Consider the following 22786-nt stretch of genomic DNA (forward strand, 5'->3'; position numbering starts at 1 on the left):
GTGTGGCTTGGTCGTGACACTTGTGTGTGTATTGTGGAGGGAGGAGGGAGGGTGAGGGTGTAATGCACGCGGAGAATTGGCTGGAGTCGTGAGGGCTGTGGCTTTTCCAGCGTCTCTGCCGCAATGGTGTTTGCACGTATTTCTCATCCCCACCTTCTCCTTCTCCCTCCCGCCCTCCCTCTTCTCCCCCTGCTAGGACTGTCCAGCCTACACTTTCCACCTCCCTTAAAAAAAAAAATCTGTCTGTCCTTAAGGGGAGTGGTGGTGTAGATTAAGGATAGTGTCGTCTGTCGGGGGAGTAGGCTGTGGGATGAGGTTTGGGGTTTCCGTTTACGAGATTATGCAAAAGGCGTGCAGGTGGAGATTGGCGTTGTACGTGAAGGGTGTCCATAGAGAATTTGGGCGGCTGTGTTTTGATAAATGAAGCTTTTGCTCCTCCAAGACGCGGATGCTTTTGTGTTTTGATGTCCCATCAGCCGTTTCCCTCATCTTCTGTTTCATTTCCTCTTGTCTCTTAAGGGCTTTAGAGTAGAAGAGGTTTGGAGGGGAACAGGGAAAGCTGCAGAACTTCAAATATTACAACTGGTGTAGTGTTCAGCTGCCACCAACTTCAAAAATTTGAGTGGCTCCTAGATCTCTTCCCCACTGCACATTCAGTTTCCTTGAGGTGGAAGAAGTTAAATCACTTTCATTTTCTTTTTCTTTAAATGTGGGTGTCTTTTTTGCCAAGGGTTCTGTTGTCTTCTTTCCCATGCCCATACATGCCACATACCCTGTAGGGTGGTGATCGACTTGTTTCACCAGCTTCACTTTGACAGTGGTAATTGGGAGTTGGCTTTCATCTCACAGCTTCTTGCAGTTCGTAGAGAAAGCATAGTAGGACTTTTTTCTTTTTTCAATAGATTTTTTTTTTTTAATACTACCATTGGTTTACATCATTGTTAGTATTTTGAAAGTATAGGATCTCCCCCTTCAGGTGCCATCTCCTTAACATACCCACCACCAAAGTACCCATAGCCCTCCAGGATTTTACTGTATTTATTGAATCTTCAGCTTTTTTGGGCAATAATCAGATATCTTTTTCTCCCATTATCAAAAGGACTAGATGTAAATCAGGTATTTGTAGTTTTATCAGTATGTATTATGGCTTTTCCTCGTTGCAGCAGTTATAAAGATGGGGCTATGTTCAAACTTTTTTTCTGGGTAAACCAGTCTTCAGTCTTCATATGTCTCTAATTGTTTGCAGAATTGGGCATGTGAGAAGTTTTACCATATGGATAAAAATGTGTGTAACTACCTTTTGCTGTCTAAACAGAAGGCCACAATAGCACAAGTTTATTTCCTGCTAATGTTTTTTAAAATAGTGTAGAACCTCATTAGACAGATTGTTCTGATAATTACCTGTGCTTTTGAACTGTGTGTCTCTAAATTATATAGCACTGTAGGTACATCTTTACAAACCTCTCTCCGAGAATTTGAGTTTATGTGTTGTTTTTATACTTACGTAATGATTTATGACTGGTATATTCCTGTTTTGACTTTCTGCTGATACTTGTGTAATACCATTTCTGTGTATCTAGAACTATGTTAACAGTTTTAGACAGTTAATATAGATTAAACACATATATAAAATTTTTAGTCTGGTTATTTTTGCACAAGTTGGCAGTAGAAAGTAATGAAAAGTTCCAGTACTTCAAGAAGTCCCACAAAAATCAAGGTCTAATGAACATCACATTGAAAGGGAGTGAGAGGAAGGAGACAGTGAACAAAGCTGAAAACAGAGGTCAGAAAATTAAGAGAAATGTGACACAGTTGCACTTCAAGTGGGAAGAAAGAGGGTTGAAAGTCCTAAGCAGTGTAAAATATGGAAGAAAGTGAGAACACTTTCCAGGTTACTGATGACTTTTAAGGAAGTGATCATAGTAAAGAAATGTGGTGCAGAGTCAATGATAGATGTTGGGGTAATAGGGAGATGCAGGATGTATGAGTCTGGAAGGGTGGGTGGGAAATAATCAGAAAGTCGCTAAAGAGAAATTAAAGAAGTGAGTGAGGGGATAATTGATGGGGAGAGCCCACAGGGAGATCTCAGGCACAGGTTTAAGGTAATAGGTGGAGAGCTTAACCATTGACAAAAAATAGGGGCTAATCTTATTTTAATATAATTGTATACTGGAGGCAAGTATTTATAAATAGAAAGATGAGTTTGTTTAGGATAAGAACTAAACCCTATTTGTTTTGATAATATCAGTGTTTAGCATGATTTTTGACACTCCTTCTGTAAGCATCTATTGTATCAGGCATAGTTTCAGGTGTTGAAAATGTAGCAGTGAACAAGATAGACAAGGCTTCTATTCTGTTGGCACTTTTGCACTAGTGGGGAAAAATTAACGACTGATAATTTCAGATAGTGATAAATAACTATGAAGGAAATTTCATGTGATAGATGATTTGTAGTGAGGGGACTATTTTAGGTAGGATGGTCAAGAAAAGGTCTGTTTAGGAATTGATTTAAATTGAATCATGATGGGAAGGAATATTTTAAGGAAAATATAAGAACTGAGGCGGGACTAAGCTTGGTATATTCAAGGAACAAAAGGATGGTGAGTGAGTTATCAGTCAGTCTTAAATGAATTAATGTGGATCATGTTTTATGGGCACAGTGGAAGAGTTGAGGGATTGAGGCCTAAAAGAGTCAGTGACTTTAATGGCATTTTAGTGAAGTGGTTAAGAGCTTACATTCTGAAGCTAAAGTGGTTTTAAATCCTGGCTCTTCTACTTTTTAACTTTGTGACCTTGGGTACATTACATAACTTCTCTATCTCAAGTTTTGTTATTTTTTTTTTAATTGAGGTAAAATTGGCATATAATGTATTAATTTCAGGAATGTAATATGTTTTGATATTCATATATTGTCATATGATCACAATATGTCTAGTTAACATACATCACCACACAATTAACATAATTTTTTTGTGATATGAACTTTTAAGACCTATTTTCTTAGAAATTTCTAAATACACAATATTGTTAACTGTAGTTCCTATGCTATGTATTGCATCCCCATGACTGACTTATTTTATAAACTGGAGGTTTGTATCATTTGACCACCTTCATCCATTTTTGACTCCCCTCCTCTGACAGCTGCTAGTCTGTAGTCTGTATTTGAGTTTAGGCTTTGTGTGTTTTTTTTTTTTTTTTTTTCTTTTTGTTTGTTTGTTTGTTTTTGGCTCTCAATCTGCTCTGGGGGCAGAGCTCCTTAGTCCAGATCCAGTTCTGCCATTTCCTCTGTTAAGTTGGGCAAGTTAATTAGCATTTCAGTTGCTTTATGGATAATCTTACAGGGTTATTGAAAGGATCTTGCCTGGATGGTGTAAGTACTCACTAAATTTTAGCTCTTGTGCTTGGTGGCATTATTATTATTAAAGTCATATATTTAAAGTTTCAGTCAGCATATTATAATTTTTTACACTCAAATGAGAGATGGAAAAACTGCTGGTTGAGAAATGATTCAAGGCTGAGGTGTGAGTAGAGGTCAAAGAAAAAAAAATGAAAGTAAAAGTTTTTGGTGGCAATGATTGACCATATGGTAAAAGGCAAAGTGATTCTAGGAAGGAATTGATAGACTGGAATAGATAAAGAGGATTACAAGTATCTGGGTCATGAAGTGGTGGAACAGCATACGTCGAAATAATAGCAGAGATTGTGGTTAGAATGGGACTTGCTTTTCTTCTCAGCAAAACCCACTGAATTCCTTCAGCTGCTGTATGTCTTTCTTGGTAGAAATGGTATTTGAACCCATCCTTCAGATTCATGAAATTTCAGTTGTAAAAGATTAAGCAGTCAGTTAATCCATCGAAGGCTTCAGGGATTATTACTTTGATATTGACTATTGATCCTATAGATTATAAGAGCTTCTACAGTTGAATTTATTGTCTGGATACGGGTGAAAGATATAAAGGGAGATACTTGCAAGAGTTAAATGGAATGGCTAAGAAGGTATAGTTCTGATAAAAGGGGGCATTCTGGGCTGGCACAAAAGAACAAGAGGTGAGAAGGAATAGTCTGTGTGTAGATAATAGTAAGAATTGCACTATAGTTCGAACGTAGATATTATGAGGGAGAGTGGTGGAATTCATTCTGGAAATTGAGGCTTTGGCCATAAGAACTGCTTAAACAGTAAGGTAAGAATTGTATTTTATTTAGTAGACAATGATAGTTTTAAGCTATGAAGAGATCTTATTCAAGAGTGTTATAGGGGGAGACCTGGGATTGAATCAGTGTACTTATATCTGTATTTGGGTAGATAGTAATTTGCTTCATGAAGCTCTTATAGTTGTGGAATCATGTATAAACACATGTTAAGACAAAAACTGCTTGGTGGATATATTGGTAGGTAGAATATGAGATGAATTAATCTCCTGGCTTAAGAGAAAATCTTGCATTGGGTCTTAAAAAGAAGATAAATATGATTGCATTTTAAAATATTTGCTTAAAAAATCCAGAAGAGTCAGATTAGTGTCACTTTTTTTATTTAAAAGCATTAAATACTCAGGTGGAATCAGGATAATCAAGACTTAATTTATATATAATAAATTTGCCCTCCTTCAGTGTTCATTTGAAGAGACCTAGAAACACGAGCACTGTCAAGTATAGAACATTTCTAGAACTCCAAAAAGTTTCTTCAGTTTATTCCCTCCTTTTACTCTAAACCCCTGGTCATCACACATCAGTTTTCTTTCGCTAATAGTTAGCCATCTCTAGAGTGTCATATTAATCTAGTCCCTTAAATGCAGAGCCCTGCATATTCTTAATCTGTGTCATCTAACTGTATTTCCTGATGAAGTGAAATAAAAGTCAGGCTTTAAAGGTTCATTAGGTTTTGGTTAAACATTTTTTTAGCGAGAATATTTTATAAGTAATACTGAATACTGCATATTGCATCTCACCCAGAGGGATTGAGGTGGGCCACTGTTTAATGATGCTTAGTCTAATTACTTGGTTAAGATAGTACCTACTAGATCTCTTCGCTCTCTGAATGTATACTTTTCCCTTTTGCAGTAAACATGTAATCATGGTTAATAACTTCAGCACACTGAATGTTTTTGTCAATTTGTTTTAAGCATCCTTTCATAATTCTGGCCTGAGGTCAGTTCTTTTTTAAAAATTAGTTTTATATCTAGGTAAAATTGGTTTACACTGTTACGTCTTTGCAGGTTATAGGTTCACACCTCCACAAAAAAGTATCTTCATACTGTGCCCACCACTAGTATCCCAGTAGTTAAGGTTAATTGTTTCATTAGGGGTTTCAAAATGATAATTTTATTTATTTATTTATTTATTTATTTATTTATTTATTTATTTATTTTTTGGCAAAGGATGAATTTCCCCTCATCAACCAGTGATGAACTGGTTCCTCCTTAGAAAGCAGGGGAAAATGGTTCCCTACCCTTATTAAGCCAAATTGGTTTATCAGTCTAGTAGCAGAGTAGCAAATGCTGCTGTTCATCAGTCAGATCCTTCTTTTCAGTTACAAGTTCCCCTAACTGTTGGGCATATTGACAGCCAAAATTGATTATAGCTAAGATCCACTTCATACTGTGTCCTGAACCAACAGAGCAGCTTCTCCCAGACTCATGCTTTTTCAGGGTTAGCCTGCATTAAATACCTGTGTGGGTATAAATGCCTGACCTTTATGCTCTAAGGTAGGACAGCTGTGTAAATCTGTCTCAAGCCGGTGCTCCCCAGGGCACTGGCTGAGCTCTTCCTGTGATTGTATTGCAGTTCTACTCCTTCCTTTGTTCTCTCTTCCCCCCCCCTCCCAGTATTTGACTTATTTCTCCAATGAAGAGTGTGTAAATCTCTATTTCAATGTCTATTTTCTGGGGAACCTTACCCAAGACAAGGTGCTTGAAGTGGTTTAAGGAAGTAAACTTTAGCATTTGATTTTGAAGCTAGGTTATCTGCAGACTGGCTGGCAGTGAGAACCCCACTCTAATGGTTGTAGGTGGAGCACTGATACTGGTAGGTCTTGGCATGCACTGCGTGTACTACATGCACTGTAGCTGCGCAACTATTAAAACTTTCAGTGGTAGTAAATCAGCATGGGATTCCTGTAGAAAAGGAATGCACTTGGGTACAATATCTTAGGCTTTTGAGAGGTTCAAGAAAGTTGTTAATTATAAAGACAGTATAATCAGATGGTTATTGGTGACTGACATTGATATATTGGAGAACGACAGTAAAAAACTGAACATAATTAGGGGCAAAATAAGAGGTGATTTCTTTAGTATTATATAAAGAAATTTCATCTTCAGCAAGAGGAAAGAAAAAGCTAAAGAGCATTAGGCCTAAGACTTAATTAAGGGTGCAGGATTCCAGGGTAGATTGAATTCTGAGTAGCCTACCATGCTGGGGTCTTTGCTCTGGTTAGGAAGAATGGGACCTTTACACTTACGATGCACATCTGAGTTGATGTACTTGAAAACCTCGATATCTTAACATGTTTTGAACCCTCTGGACCTGAAGAAGTGGCCTGACTAAAGGGTAGTTGATTGAAGACTGTGCTGCCCCTACTAACTCCATTTACTATTCCTTCCTTTACTGGCTCTCACCAAACTAATAACTAAAATTAGCCCCTACAATACCCTCTGGGAGATGCTAGACCCACTAAGAAAGGAAAAGCACTGTGTGACTCTGTGTGTGTGTGTGTGTGCGTGCGTGCATGTGTGCACGCGCGCGCACACACACACACGCACTCTATATACCTCCACTCACAGTGATTTCCAAACTGCAGCAAGTCACCCTCAAGTACCACAGCAGATAAGAAAACCATGGAACATTTCAGAATTTCAATGGAAACACAGCAATATCTGTCATAAACTACTACCTTGAGGTAGTTCACAGTTTCAACATTAGATCATGCTGCCTTGCTTTTGTGCACATACTTGTAAAGTTGGATTTTTGGTAGCTATTATGATGCAAATCAAGGATTGCACAAAAAATCATTGTGGAACAGGAAAGAAGGATGACATATTAAAGAAAAGTTGTACAGCACCCGGCAGGTGCACCTGTCCTATTATTAAATAATTGTGATTATTTAGAATGCAGTAAAAATTATTTCTTTTTCAATTTATATATATTATTATTTTTAAAATGACTAATTTGTTAGGACATAAATTCTTATTCATCATTTGAATCTAGCTGCTTTATACACTAATGCTATGTATTTTTTAGGCCTACAAGTGTTGTGGGAAAATTATTGATGATGGCTATGTAAGGACCCGCTCAGCTTATCAGTGCCGACCTAGCAACTGCTGTTGCTGAATATCTGGCCTCAGTAGCAGAGACTAAACCTTTCCTTCAGGGAGACCAAGTACCCCTTAAGCCCTGGAAAGGACTGTGATTCATTTTGATTGGATTTGCCACACATTCTGCCGCATGAGTTTGCCTTTCCGCTTTCAGGGACTCAGCCAGTCCCACTGTTTGAGGGCTTACAGAGTGTTTGACCCACTAGCACAGGTCCCACATAAATATCATTTCAGAGTAAGGGATCACAGTAAAGGATGATCCATGGGATCCACTTGTCCTCTCATACACCACACCTCAAAGTGGCTGTTGCCCTAATAGAGCAGTAAATTAGCCCTTTGAAGGTGCAACTGATGATGATATCCTGGAATTTGTACATAATATTCTTTAAGGATTGGTCGCATGCTCAGGTGTTTCCAGTAGAAAGGACAGAGGGAAATGGGTGACTTGACTTCATTGCTCTAGTCCCTGCTGGGGAGTGTATGGTTTCTTCCTCTGTAGCTATGAATATGAATGGTTCAGAGGTCCTAAGTTTCAGAAGGAAAATATTTCCAACTGCAGGCATTGTCTCAAATATTATTTCAATACCAGTCTCATATTTCCTCCTGGGAATCTATTTGCATATGTATGGGACTGCTTGATATTGTCTAGTGGTTTGAGGGATCAGCAAACTTCTTTAGAGAGCCACTTAGTAAATACTTTAGGCTTTGCTGCAGGTATATTTTCTGTTGCAGCTGTTCAGCTCTTGTTAACGGCCAGAAAGCAGCTATAGAGGATATGAAGACAGATGTGCATAGCTGTGTTCCAATATAACTGTTTACAAAGACAAGTGACAGACTCCATTTGGACTGTAGGCCATCGGTTGCTGACTTCCTGGAGTAGATGGTGATAGTTGCTGGAGCTATATTATGAATTCATGTAAAAGTATAGAAGTGCAAAACCCTAAATATTGGCAATAACTGAAGTGTGGGGGCTGGGTCAGTGAGAATAAGGTATTGGGAGAAGAGACTACTGGAGAAAATGTTAGGCCAGGTTATGTTTCATGTTTTGCTCTATTTGAAAACAGTAATAGAGTTAAGCATTCAGTTTATAGAAGTATCTCTAGTAGAGCTGTAGAGGATGAAAAGGCACAGATCCCCAAAGCAGGCTACCTTTAAAGGAGCAATTGCAGTAGTTCTCACAAGTGATAACAAACCCTGAGAAAGGGCAATTGGAATAGATGGAAAGAATAAATTTGAGAGATATTTTGATGTTAGAAGAAGAAAGAATGATAGGTGTAACAGGTGAATAGATTCAAATGTAGATATAATAATGCCTTTTGGGTAGTAAAGGGTGGAAGAGCTAGTTTCTTAAGAGTCTTTTCTTGGTACTCTTCTTTAAATTTTCTTCCTTGTTTATTTCAGTCAGAAATCATTGAAACTCATTTAAGTTATTTCCCAGTTGTTTTTGACTTCTTGGTCTGTGGTTTGTAACTAAAATCTTTCCCTTATATCTGGACCTGCGTTTTGAAAAATCTACTAGTTAGTCCTTCAATCCTGTCTCAAAAACATTATGTCACTGATGGCCTAGGGGTTAAGTCTCAGCGCTATCACCACTGCAGCCTGAGTTCGATCCCAGGCCAGGGAGCTAACCCACATATGGTGCAGTAGACCTCTCCTGTCTCACTCGCTGCTCCCTTCAGCAGTGTATTTCAGTAAATCTACCTGTTCTGCTCCCTACTCTGTCTCTGGTGAATCCTCTCATTCCCACACACCCCTCTGGCCTACACCCTGGTTCTTCTATGCAAAAATGAATTTAAAAAATTTAATTAAAAAACAATAACCGTTGTGTTCGGTATATTCAAAGGCTCCCCCATGGGCATATTTATCACTGATAAAATGCCTCTTTTCCTGTACATCACCTAAATAGAATTTGAGACATTATCTTAAAATTGGCATTAAGAGATCATAATGACCTAACAACCCATTCATTCCCACCTCCTTTTTCCAGAAGGCAGGAAAAAGTCACCACTCACTGAGAAAATGAATTGACATTAGATGGAAGAATATTTAGAGACTAGTGTTTAAAAGTATTAGAGACAGAAGTGTTTAAAACAATAGTAAGTCTTAGTCATAGCTCTGTGGCACTCATCTCCATATTCTGTGCTTGTAGCTGTTACTTTTCTGCCTGAGAGCTTTCTTATGTATATGTGCTGGGCAAACCAGAAGTGCCATAGAGTTACCAGTGATGGGTAGGGAGTTGGCAGATAAATACCTAATATATGATGCTTCAGTTGGGATAGCTGAATCATGTTCTACACCATCTACTAGAGTTCTACGGTAGGATTATGCCCATTAGGGTCACTGGCTTTAATAATGCACTCTTAGTTGTATGCCTTCCTTTCCCTATCTGGAGTTTGATTTTCCCTACCAATGTTTTTCCTGGAACCCCTTTCAGAATAACTAGTGCACTTGAACCCTTGAATCAAGTCTGCTTGTGGGGAAGAAATGGTAGAAATTTTATTTTAATATAGTAATAGTAAGAAATAAAATTTGTTTAGCACTTTCTAAATATGAGGCATTACTCTTAAGTGCCTCATACTCTAATGGGAGAGATATTTTCATTTTGTTTTACAGATGAGACACCTGAGGTGGAGAGGAGAGGTTAAGTAACTTTCCCCAATCACAGATCTAATAAATAACAGTCTGTAACTGAACGTAGTTCATTTGTCTCTAATTTCTGTACTGTTAACCTGGCAGACTGTGGGAGAAGGGCAGGTGTTATGAACAGAAAAGTGAGTGGGGATAATTAATGGAGTAGGAAGTATGTAGAAATCATTTCTAGGTGGGTGGAAGGAAAGTAAAAGAGTAAGTACATTTCTAATGGTGTCCCTGTTTTGGCAGTTAGGTGCTGGGCTAGATTATCTGCGCTGAGCTAAAAATCTGGAGGGGTGGAATTTTGAAATGACTAGGATTTCTGTGAGGATATCCTTTTATTATCATAATTGAGTCTAATCAAGCATTCTGATAATTTTCATGAATGGTCAGTGTCTATTTTTGCTTAGGCTGTTTTAGATTATTGAAAATGAGGTTTGTAAGTTACCTGTGTTATATATGCTGTAAATGCTATTCTTTATTCAGTTGCTATATTTTTCACCTCTAGAAATTTAATTCTTTTTCTTTTTTTTTTTTTTTTTTTTTATAGAGGCATGCTTTTTTTTTTTTTTTTTTTATTCATTTGTTTGTTTTGTTTTGTTTTGTTTATACATGCACTGGGTACAGTCAGAAGCAAGGGAGGGTGAGAGAATTCACCAGAGCCAGAGCGGGGAGCAGAGGAGGCAGAAGGACCGAAGTACACTGCTGAGGGGAGCAGCGGGCGGCAGGAGAGGTCTGCGCACCATGTGGGACCCTCCTCTGGTGGCCAGGGAGCAGCCGGGGATCGAACCAGCGCCGCAGAGGCCGCAGGCAGCTTCGCAACCCAGTGCTCAACCACCGCTCCACCACCGGGGAGGCCCTAATTCTTTTTCAATGTGTGTTGTTCCCCATACATGGCAGATATTTTATATAGTCTTCTAGTCTTTTATTTCTTTAAATTTGGTTAAGCATAGTTGTATCTAAAATTTCCATCTTAAGTCTGTTTTGAACATTTCTTTCTGTTATCTGTTTTTGCTAGTTCTCACTCATGGTGTCTTATATCTTTGAATGCTTGATAATTTGACTCTTAACTCGACTACCTTGAGGTGGGTCTCTAAGGCCTGGGATGATAGGACTGTGTTCAGCAAGTTTTACAGTTGCTTAATGGCTTGAATTTTCCTGGCTTTGTGTACCTAGAGTATACATCTTCATGAGGCATGGTCTAAAGTCACAACTTCTCAGAGACTTCTCCCATCACTTTCTATTCCCATTCCTCACTCCCACTCTCTTTTTTCTTACGTTGCTCTGCACACTGCCAAGGTAGCTTTATTTAGAGTTCTCATCTTTCCCCAACCTGATCCCATCCCCCACAATATGAGGACTTCCAAATGAGATCAAGAGATGGAAACCATAAGAAATGTGTTTGCATCTTTCCCCTAGATCAACTTGAACTATTAAGATCTCTTTTTGTACTAATTATTAGCCTAGGTTAAGTAAATACAAGTTTTCTACTTAGTAATCAAGGCTGCTATTCCTCCCTAATTTATTCAGTGATGCTTGAACACAATGATGAGAGTATCATTACATTAATTACACAGAAGTAGTAAGTCTGGCCTCTATAGAAAAAACAAGTTTATATATGGTGTTTTATGAATTAGTTGGTTTTTTAAAATTGGTTTTGTAGCCACTGATGTTAATAATTCACTTCTTGGGCCTCCCTGGTGGTGCAGGTGGTTGAGCTCAGTGCTGTGAAGCTGTCCGCAGCCTCTGCAGCACCGGTTCAATCCCTGCCGTCCACAGAGCAACCCACATGGCATGGCAGACCTCTCCTGTCTCGCCTTCTGCTCCCCTCACCAGTGTATTTCAGTCGTTCTGCCTATTCTGTTCCCCGCTCTGTCTCTGGTGAATCTTCTCACCCTCTCGCACATCTGGCCTGTACCCCAGTTCTGGTATAAATAAAAATAAATCTTTTAAGAAAATAATTTACTTCTTAATGTTTTCCTTTTTCCTTTTCAACCATTACGACTTTCATTTTTTTGTTTTCCTTACTGATGTCTAGTACAGTATTAAATAGAAGAGGTAATAGTATAAGTTTTTTTCTGATTCTTAGTGGAAATATTTAATTTTTTTCATCATTGAGTATAGTTAAGTATAACGTAACTGTAGGTTTTTTTTTTTTAAATTTTTTTTTTATAGAGGCATTTTTTTTTTATTTATTTATTTGTTTGTTTGTTTTTTTGTTTATACATGCACTGGGTACAGTCAGAAGCACGGGAGGGTGAGAGAATTCACCAGAGCCAGAGCGGGGAGCAGAGCAGGCAGAAGGACCGAAATACACTGCTGAGGGGAGCAGTGGGCGGCAGGAGAGGTCTGCGCGCCATGTGGGACCCTCCTCCAGTGGCCGGGGAGCAGCCGGGGATCGAACCGGCGCCGCAGAGGCCGCAGGCAGCTTCGCAACCCAGGACTCAACCGCTGCGCCACAGGGGAGGCCCTAACTGTAGGTTTTTGTAGATAACCTTTACCAGATTGAGCAACTTCCCTTTCTAGCTTACTGAGCCTTTTTATTACAAATAAAAATACTTTTTCTGTTGCTACTGAAATGACAATGTGTTTTCCTTTTTTCAGATATTATGTTGAATTACATCAATTAAAATTTGCATTTTACCTGTTATTCTTTTTGTTACTGGACATTTAAATTACTTTTAGTTCAATGACTTTTTCCTCCTTTTTTGAGATATAATTCTCATATCATAAAATACACCATTATTTTAAAGTATGCAACTCAGTGGTTTTTAGTATATTCACAAAGTTGTGCAAATAGAACATTTTTCTTTGCCCTGAAGGAAATCCCATATCAGTTAGCAGTTAGTACTTCTCTCCTTTATATCTGCCCCTGGAAACACTAATCAACTTTCTGTTTCTGTGGATTTCCTTATTGACATTTCATATAAATGTAATTATACAATTTGTTATCTTTTGTCTTCTTTGCTTCTTTCACTTAGCCTAACATTTCAAGGTTCGACTGTATTGTAGCATATGTCTACTTCATTCTTTTTTGTGACTTAGTAATATTCCATTATATGAACATGTACACACACACACACACTCCATTTTGCTTATTCATTCATCAGTTGATAAGCACTTGGGTTATATCCACTTGTTGACTGTGTAGTATTTTTGCTTCTATATTCGTTAGAGATACTAGCCTGACATTTTCTTACTGTGAAATATCCTTTTCAGATTTTGGTATCAGAATTTATGCAAGTCTCATAAAATGAGTTGGAAAATATTTCTTTTATGTTCTCTGGAAGAGTTAGTCTAGGATTGTTTGAAAGAATATACCAGTAAATTCTTTTAAGTGGAGAAATTCACTGATGGAGTTAATCTGAGTCTAAAGTTTTCTTTGTGGGAAGGTTTAGTTTAGGTATTCAATTTAATTTAGTTTAGGTATTCAATTTAACAGACTATTCAGATATTGTATTTTTTCCTTGTTTAGTGTTGAAAAGTTATATTTTTCAAGGTATTTATCCATTCTATTTAAGTTTTGAAATCTGAGCAGCATCTATTAATATGTTTCCCTTTTTATTTTTCATATGGATATTTGTATGCTTTTTTCTGATCTATTTTGCTATAGGTATACTACATTTATTCATCTTTTCAGAGAACCAGTTTTGACTCCTGGATTTTCTTTGTTGATTATCTGCTTTCTATTTCATTGCTATCTACTTGTACTTTATTTTCCCTTCATTTGTATTCTTTGCATTTAATTTGCTGTTTTCTTTCTAGCTTCCCAAGTTGTAAGTTTAGATCATTTAATTTCAAATTTCCTCTTTCATTCTGTGTATTTCATTCCATGCAAAAAGCTATACATTTCTCTTAAGCATTGCTTTAGCTGAATTCCACAAGTTTTGATGTCATCTTCTGAATCCCATTTAAACTTTCTATTATAGCTCTTTGAACTACAGGTTGTTGGAACTCTGTTTTTCTTTTTAGAAATATTTATGAATTTTTTTAGTTTCTGTTTTTTCCTAGGTTAATTTTTCTGTGATCATAGTCCTTCAAGTTTGTTTAGACTTGGTCTGCAGCTTACCATATTGTCTCTTTTGGGAAATAGTCTACGTGCATTAGAGAGAAATGTCCAGTCTGAGTTGTTGTATGTGATTTTCTCTGTATTCTTTAGATTAATTATATTTTAAAGTCTTTTGCTGTCCATGCTATTTTGTTGCCTACTTGTTATGTCAATTAGAAAGGGTTCTTTTAAAATCTGTTCTTTTATAGTGAATTTTTTTTCCTTCTCAGTTCGCTTCATATATTTTGAAGGTATGTTATTAGATGCATTTCAAATCTAGGATTTCTATTTTTTCCTATTGAGTTGACCATTTAACATTATGAAACACTCTGTTCAGCTCTCTTCTAGCCTTAAAAACTATCTTATCAAATATTAACATAGCCGTGCCATCTTTTTTTGGCGGCTGATGAGTGAGCTTAAGATTAATCTTCTCTAAAACTCTTAGTCTGTATCCTTTTATTTAAAAATTTGACAAAGCAATTATGAAAGGAAAACCAACCTTTTATGTTTCTTATAGTCAGCTTTTGTGGGTTTACAAAAATCTCTATTTTTTGTCTTCATTTCTTAAAAGATAAGTTTGAGAGGTATGTATTTCTAGGTTGCTTAGGTTATTTCACCCTTGCCCACCAGCACTTTTCAATACAAAGAATGGAAGTTATCAGTCTTGTTCTGAGTATCGTTTCTCAGGCCTCTTTTAAGATTTTCTCTTTATCCTTTGTTTCAGCAGTTTGTGCCTAGTATTTGTTATGCTTGAGATTTCCCTGAGTTTCTTGAATTTCGAGTTGATTTCTTTCTGTTCCTCACTTTTGTACCGTTGATTTATGTGTGATTCCATCTAACATGAATATGAGATAATATGTGTTTCATATGTTTCATACTCTCTGTTGTGGGTTATGTTCAACCCACTACTTTTTTCTCTGTGCTTGACTTCGAATATTTTCTCTTGATGTGTTTCAAGTCTATGAAATCTATTTTTCTCAAGCCTATTCTTGCTATTAAAATCACTTTAAATATTTATTTTTCAGGTCCAGAAAATCAAGTTGATTTTTTAAAAAGCAGATTCTATTTAAAATTATATCTTTTCATCCATTTTGTTCCTCTTTGCATTTATTTCAAGTCCTTGTTGCCTAATTTAATATCTGGATTATCTGTAGTCTGCCTAATTGTCTGATTTTCTCTTGATTATTTGTTATTACTTTGCTCCTTTGGGATGTCTCTTAATATGTTTGTTATATGACTATTACACTGTGTAAAAGAACAGTTATTTTCTTTTGGATGTATAATTTTTTTCCAAAAAGGTTAGCTCTTTTCTGTGTTAAACAGAGTGAATTGTTTATTACCTCATTCCTGTCAAAGATTAAGTAGACTCTTCTCTCTATTGGGATTTTATTTTCTAAACACTGGGAGACTATGGGAAATTAACTGCCCTGTTGGCTCAGCCTCCCAATCCTTCTTCAGTGCCCCTATCACAGTTTTCCATTGGATAATTGGCCACAAATTTGTAGTTTTCTAGATTTCTAGTCTTTCATTCCAGCCCATGCAGACATTTAAAGCACCACTGTTCCTGGTATCATTTAATTGAATTCCTCTCATTAAACCAAACTCAATTCTCATTGTACACAAACTCTGCAGATGCCATTGTTTTCAGTTTCCCTGGGAAGTATTCTTCCATCCCTGGAGTTTTTAGTTCGTTTAGTCCTTAGTGGTATCCACGGTTTTCACGTTAGTCTAGTTTTTGAAGGAGGAGCAATGTCTTCCTTCTGTTTACTGTTTCATTTTAGGGAAGTACAAGTCAGAAGCTGATTTGTAGAAAAGTGAGGGCAGATAATTTTAAGAATGCTTGTAAGCATGGTGATGGCTTGAATAGTTGTTTCTACATTGCATAGTAGTAGTTGTTGTATTTTTCTTTCCTTAATGTGAGCCTGTTTATCAAAATATACTTTTGAACAGATATCAACAAAACTATTGTAAAGGTATCAGATGTGGCCCAATTCTTGTTTTTCTATGAACTGTAAATTAAGAATGGTTTTTGTATTTTTGAAAGGCTAAAAAAATAAAAAAAAATGTTTTGTGATACAAATTATGAAATACTCTGTTCTGGCCTCAAATTACTTTATCAATCATTAATATAACTTCACCAGCTATATTACATAAAATGCAATATTATATTACAGATATTACATTTATTACATAATTATTACATAAATATTATTACATAAAATTTATATTTCAGTGTCCAGAAATAAGTTTTATTATAATATAGTAATTTTTATCTGTTTATGTGGTGTCTATGACTACTTTTATGCTGTCATGGTTGAGTAGCAGTAACAGATACTGTGGTCCACAAAGTATAAAATATTTACTTTCCCGCCCTTACATTTGCCTGTTCCCTTAGACTTTGGAATTTTTCATTGTCATTACTAAGGGAAATTGAGAAAAGGATTGAAACCTGCTTATCCTAGAAGTTATTTGGATTTGTGCATATTAAAATCTTAGCATTTTAGAGTTAAAAGGAACCTTAGAGATAATCTTTACCATCTTATTATTTTATAAACAAAGAAACAGATTTAGATTTAGAGAAGTCTTTAAATTATGGCACATTTTTGTTTTGTTAGACAACAGACTCAATATTAAGCTAGGTAGACAAAATGATGATATTATATCATAGAACAGCTTGCAAAAATCGTTTGTTCTCGTATTGCAGAAGTGTTTGGTTTTCCTTAAACAGTGTTAGCTATTATAAAAAAATATCTGCTTCGGAATTTTTAAAGTAAATTTAAAACTCAGTTGAAAAATAAATATTTAAAGCATGCTAATAGCTTTTGTCTTTCTTTACTACTAGTAATTCTTTCAAATCTCATCTCTTTTCAAATTCTCTCAAATCTATGAGGTTCTTTTTGTTAGAAGACTAAAAATTTTATAGTACCAATCTCAGACATTCTTCATCAAGCTCCTATTGATTTAGGATTTAAAGTTCTAAATCATCAGAAATTTCAAGGTGATTGTTAATGTTTAAAACTGTTTTCTAGAGTTTTCTTCTTTTTTATCTTTCCATCCTCAGATAAGAAGCATTTTTTATGCTTAGTTCTAAATGCAATCATATAATAAGATGCTATATTAACAAATAGAATTTTTATTTTCTAATGTTGGATGTGGATTTTCTTCATATAATTTTGAATTTATTACTGACTTTTTGATAACCTTCTACTTCTAAAACAAATCAAATCAACAAAAGACACAATAAGATCAATTTATGGGGATTTGGGGAATACTGATTCTGCAACTGGTTTATATTGAAGTACCAGATTCATTAAAATCGTAACTAATTAAATGTCAGGTGCACAGAAAGTAGAATTTTAGGAATACTTACAAAGTCATTTGAACTTTAAAGAAATTGCGAAAGTATTTGTGTATAATTGTGAAAATTTAAGTCTTTAGAAAATTTATCTTAATTCATACTTATATTCTGCTTTGAAGATTGGTTTTGAATGAATCTTGATACTTTTCTAAATTGTATAGTAGGGCCTACTTTTTAGCAGTTACAAATTCCTGTTGATTGAATAAGCAATTTTATTCAGTTAAACTTGAGTATGAATCTAACTTCCTGTGAACCTAAACCACCTAGGAAGACTATTCATTGCTTTTCAGTAACCCGTTTGTTCATTTGGCATTTCTTGACCATCTAGGTCAGACACTGATGCAGATGCTAAAAATATAAAGTTGAAGTGATGCTCATAGCTGAATAGATAGTGTAAAGAACATCTGTTCATTTGTAGCACTTGTTACTATTGATCATTCTCTTTCCTAGCACATTGACCTGGGGAAATCTTATTCACATGTATGGTTTCTATTACCTCATTTGTATAAGAATCTGAGTAAAATAATCATCATGGATAAGTCCTTAAAATAACCTCATGTAGGGCCTCCCCGGTGGCGCAGCGGTTGAGTGCTGGGTTGCAAAGCTGCCCACAGCTTCTGCAGCGCCAGTTCGATCCCCGGCTGCTCCCCAGCTGCTCCCCGGCTGCTCCCTGGCCACCAGAGGAAGATCCCACATGGCGCGCAGACCTCTCCTGCCACCTGCTGCTCCCCTCAGCAGTGTACTTTGGTCCTTCTGCCTGCTCTGCTCCCTGCTGTGATTCTGGTGAATTCTCTCACCCTCCTGCGCTTCTGACTGTACCCAGTGCTTGTATAAATAAATAAAAATAAATCTTAAAAAAAAAAAAATAACCTCATGTAAAGTAAACTCATGGATATCACTGACTAGATTCCCTTTAAATGTGTTGGTGTTGAGCGCTGGGTTGCGAAGCTGCCCCGCAGCCTCTGCAGCGCCTGTTCAATCCCCTGCTGCTGCCCGGCCACCGGAGGACGGTCCCACGTGGCGCGCAGACCTCTCCTGCCACCCGCTGCTCCCCTCAGCAGTGTACTTCGGTCCTTCTGCCTGTTCTGCCCGCTTCTGGTTCTGGTGAATTCTCTCACCCTCCAGCGCTTCTGACTGCATGCATAAATAAATAAATTAAATAAATAAATAAATAAACAAATCTTTAAAAAAAAAATATGTTGGTGTCTCTATGGATCTGTCCTTGGTCCTCACTTATTTTATTCTGTGAGTAAGGCTCGTAGCTATAGCTTTGAACTTTGTTCTTTTCTCCCCTTCCTCTCTTCTTCCTACTAATTTCACTTTATCTCAAAATACTATTGAGTCCTTTGTTCCAGGCACTTTTCTGGGTAAAGAGGCTAGAGCAGTGAACAAGAAACATATGGTCTGGAGCCTCCCTGCTGGCGCAGGCAATTGAGCGCAGCACTGTGAAGCTGTCTGCAGCCTCTGCAGCGCCGGTTCTATACCCACCGGCCTCGGAGTAACCCACATGGCGAGCAGACCTCTCCTGTCTCGCCCGCTGCTCCCCTCAGCAGTGTATTTCCTCAGTCTGCCTATTCTGTTCCCCACTCTGTCTCTGGTGAATACTCTCACCCTCCCAGAAATCTGGCTTGTACCCCGGTTCTTGTATAAATAAAATAAATAAATCTTAAAAAAAAAAAGAAACATATGGTCTGCATGCTTAGAGCTTATAGTTTGGTGACAGAATGTTACATTAAAAAAAAAAAAACTCATACATAATAGTTGTAGTTTACAGAATGAAATACAGATATAAGGTGAAATGAGAGTGTGTATTATGGAAACTGACCCAGTCCAGGAGATTCCTGCATAAATGAAACTTAAAGTGGCACCTCATAGATGAATAGTGGTTAACAGAAGTAGGAAAGAATTCTAGGCAGAGGGAGAACCTTTTTGAAAACCCCCAAGGGCCCTAACAGATTGAAACAACGGAAAGAATTTCCTTGTGGCTGGAGCCTGATGAACATGTTGGAGAGTGATGCAAAATGAGGCAGAAGTGCCTGACAAAGGTAGATCTTGGTAGAGGATTTTTAAAAACTGTCAAAGCTTTTGCACTTTCTTCTAAGAGATATTAAGAGTTTTAAGTGGAGAAATTACCTTACTCAGATTTGTATTTGAAAAAGTCGACTTAGGACCTGTGTGAAGCACAGATTAAAAGCTGGGGGCGGGGGAAGGCAAATGTAAATGTGCAGAAATAAGCTTTTGCTATAGTCCAAGATTCAGTGAAAACCTGGGCTATTAGTAGCAGTAGAGATGATGTAGACAGGTTCAATAACTGTTTACAAGATATGATTGACTAGGTTTTGTGATTGCTGTTGGGGAATGAAACTGAAACGTCAAGGATACACTTTTCATATGCTTGTTATATCTTTATTGTTGATATTTTACTATTTTGAACTCAAACATCTTTAAAATTGAACCCATTTTTTTCTTTTGCAAGTTAATTCTTCCCCTTTACTCCTTTGTTTTTGTAAATGGCATTTTTTTTTTTCTGTGATGATTTTCCTTAAACTAGTTGTCAAATATTAGGAATTGACCTTTGAGAATCTAGAGACTCTTCCTTCCTCCTCCCTCTTTTCCTACCTGTAATTCCTCTCCTTTTTCTAAGCCATTAAATTATGCTCTACATTCAAGTTTCTGTGCTCCTTGAGAATAAGAACTGTATTTTTCATTGTGTCTTTAATACCTGCCAGTGTGCATTTCTTCATGGTAGACCAAAAGTTGTTGAAAAGTAAATGTTTTCTTGGTCTCTAGTTTCTTCCATTATAATTCTTACTCTTTACCACATTTTGCTCCCCTTGAAAGTCATTCAGGGGCTTCCTTTTGCTTAAAGAATGATTTGGTCTTAGAACTGTGAGGTAATGGAAAACTGGCTACTAGATACATAAAGTACGTAAGTTGGAGTATTTATATAGTAATTTACTAAAAACGGGCTCCTTTATGAGAAATGGAACCTTTTTTTGCACATAATGGGTAGGTGTGTTTTTTTCCCCCAGTCTGGGAAAGTAACACTATGATAAATTTTAGTATTCTATTGTTGAATGAAGTTTTAAAAACTTCATTTGATGGCTGTAGGAAAATACTATGTTTTGTAAAATATCTTCATTATCATTTAGAGTATATTTGTTAGCTATCCAGTATTGTGTTATCTCAATGGCTACATTATTCTTTGGTATTTTATTTTTATTATTTATATTTATTTTAAGATTTATTTACTTATACAAGCACTGGCGTACAGGTCAGAGGTGGGGGAGGGTGAGAGAATTCACCAGAGACAAAGCAGGGGACAGAACAGGCAGAAGGACTGAAATACACTGCTGAGGGGAGCTGCGGGAGTGACAGGAGAGGTCTGCCGTACCTTGTGGGCATCTCCCTGGCTGGTCAGGAATCAGACTGGCACTGCAGAGGCTGCAGACATTTTCACAGCACTGCACTCAACCTGCTGCGCCCCTGGGGAGGCCCGGTATTTTTTATGTATATATATAATATATAAATATATATTATATATATATATATATATATAAAGAGAGAGTATATTTCATACAGTTTGTAAGAGAAATATTCAAGTGACTAGTTTGGAAATACCTATTTTTAATAACTTTGTTTTAATATGGACTTTCACAATTTTTTTTCCACTTTTTAAAAAATTTTAGGAATAAGAAAATTTTAAATAAGAAGAAGTTGAAAAGAAAACAGAAGAGCAAGTCAAAAGTGAAGACAAGAAGCAAGGTAAAACTGCTAGTAATTTATAAAGAATAATGACTTTTTGTAAAGTACTTTGAACAGAAATGCCAAGATTAAAAGGATGTAAGTATAATTAGCAAATCATTATAATTTTATTTGCTTATACTGTTAGCTTCTTTACTTTCACGTATTTCTTTACAAGTAGCCTATTAAGTTAATATCTGGGTGTTGATAGTTTTATTTACTTTTGTTATTTTTCATTAGTTTTTTGAAGTGGACATGTCCATTTTTTTCTTCTCTTTTTTCATTCCTTTTTTTAAAAAAAGAATTATTTACGCATATAAGAACCGGGGTATAGGATAGAGGTCGGGGGTGGGGGTGGTGAGAGGATTCACCAGAGACAGAGTGGGGAGCAGAACAGGTGGATCTGTTGAAATACGCTGCTAAGGGAAGCAGCAGGAGACAGGAGAGGTCTGCTGCGCCACATGGGTTAGCTCCCTGGCTTGGAGGATAGCACTCATGCTGCAATGACTGGTGATAGCTTATAGTGCCACCAGGGAGGGCCCTCTTTTTTCATTGTTACTGCATGTACATGAAACTGAACAAAATTGGTTTGTGAATAGAAACTTGAGAATTAGCTTTGGCTTCATTATATGTCTATGCATATGTCATAAATTAGGGAGACTGTTGGTAAGTCTGTATTGCTCTGACTTCTTTTGATTGTTGATGGCTGTATAAAAGAAAGGGCAATATAGAATACTTGAATTAAGTGGACCTTAGAAATCAAGGATCTCTTTTTTTATGTAATACAGAAATCTTCCCTATAAAAATATATCCCCCCCTTTGTTTAAAAAAAAAAAAAATCAGTGCTCAGAGCCCACTTTCTGTAAAAAAGCCTCTTTCCTGTTGAGCAATACTAGTCAGCCTAGCCAGAAGGAAGAGGGGTTATAACCCTGATTTAGGAACAGCGCCACTTTGATTAAAGAGGCAATAGCTTAGTTGGCCTGCATATCATATTTAAGTTCTAGAGACAGTTGTTTCCTGTCCTTTTAATAAGTGTTATTGCTATTATAACTGAGAGAAATCTACTTTGTAGTAGGAAAAAAATAAAAGATAAGGGCTAAAATGTATTTGGTTACTCTATCTTGAAATGCAACTAGATCCAAGGACTAAATAATGCTATCAAATCTGTATCTTCTCTTCTGATTCTGCTTTCCTCTGTGTGTGGATTTATTACCTGTAGTTGAGGACTAAAGCTGCTGCCAGCTCCGACTGCATTTTCACTGGGTGAGGGACATTTCTTCTAGTTCTAGTGGAAGAAAGTGTTAGATATGTTTTTTGATTGACCTACACTGTTCACTTTGGCCTTGGAGATGGGGCACTTTGGTTACACTGAGGTATGTTTGCAACCTGTAATGGGCAGTATGTGAGCACCCTGATGAGCATGCTGTGTGAAATGGGGGAGGGGTGGTTATACTAAGGTTACAGGGTGAGCAGGTAATTAATATATCTTCACTATGTGACTTCTGCTTTTGAGATAGACAGATGTGAAGAACATTCTTAATATACTTAAGTATGTAATAGCAAATCCGTGGTCATTCAGATTTCCAACCTCTATTCCTTTTATGAAAACTTTTGTATTATGTACAAAGTGAAATATGGGACTTTTGAAAATCTTTTTAATTTCTTTAAAAGTTTCATTTTGTGATTTTCCTAAGAATA

The 22786-nt window shown here is 36.7% G+C and overlaps 1 protein-coding gene across 11 annotated transcripts in view; it reads left to right on the forward strand.

The window, feature by feature from the left end:
- The window catches only part of MYCBP2 (MYC binding protein 2), a 205525-nt gene that overhangs the window by 765 nt on the left and 181974 nt on the right, over window positions 1-22786 (forward strand). For all 11 annotated transcript variants that reach the window (XM_037528896.2, XM_054701446.1, XM_054701447.1 and 8 more), the window contains exon 2: window positions 21034-21109. In XM_037528896.2, coding sequence (XP_037384793.1) covers window positions 21034-21109 — 76 coding nt within the window. The remainder of the gene's footprint in view (window positions 1-21033; window positions 21110-22786) is intronic.

The sequence above is a fragment of the Talpa occidentalis genome, unplaced genomic scaffold (assembly GCF_014898055.3).
Source record: "Talpa occidentalis isolate TD23 unplaced genomic scaffold, MPIMG_talOcc4v2.1 talOcc4.5, whole genome shotgun sequence".
Taxonomy (NCBI): domain Eukaryota; kingdom Metazoa; phylum Chordata; class Mammalia; order Eulipotyphla; family Talpidae; genus Talpa; species Talpa occidentalis.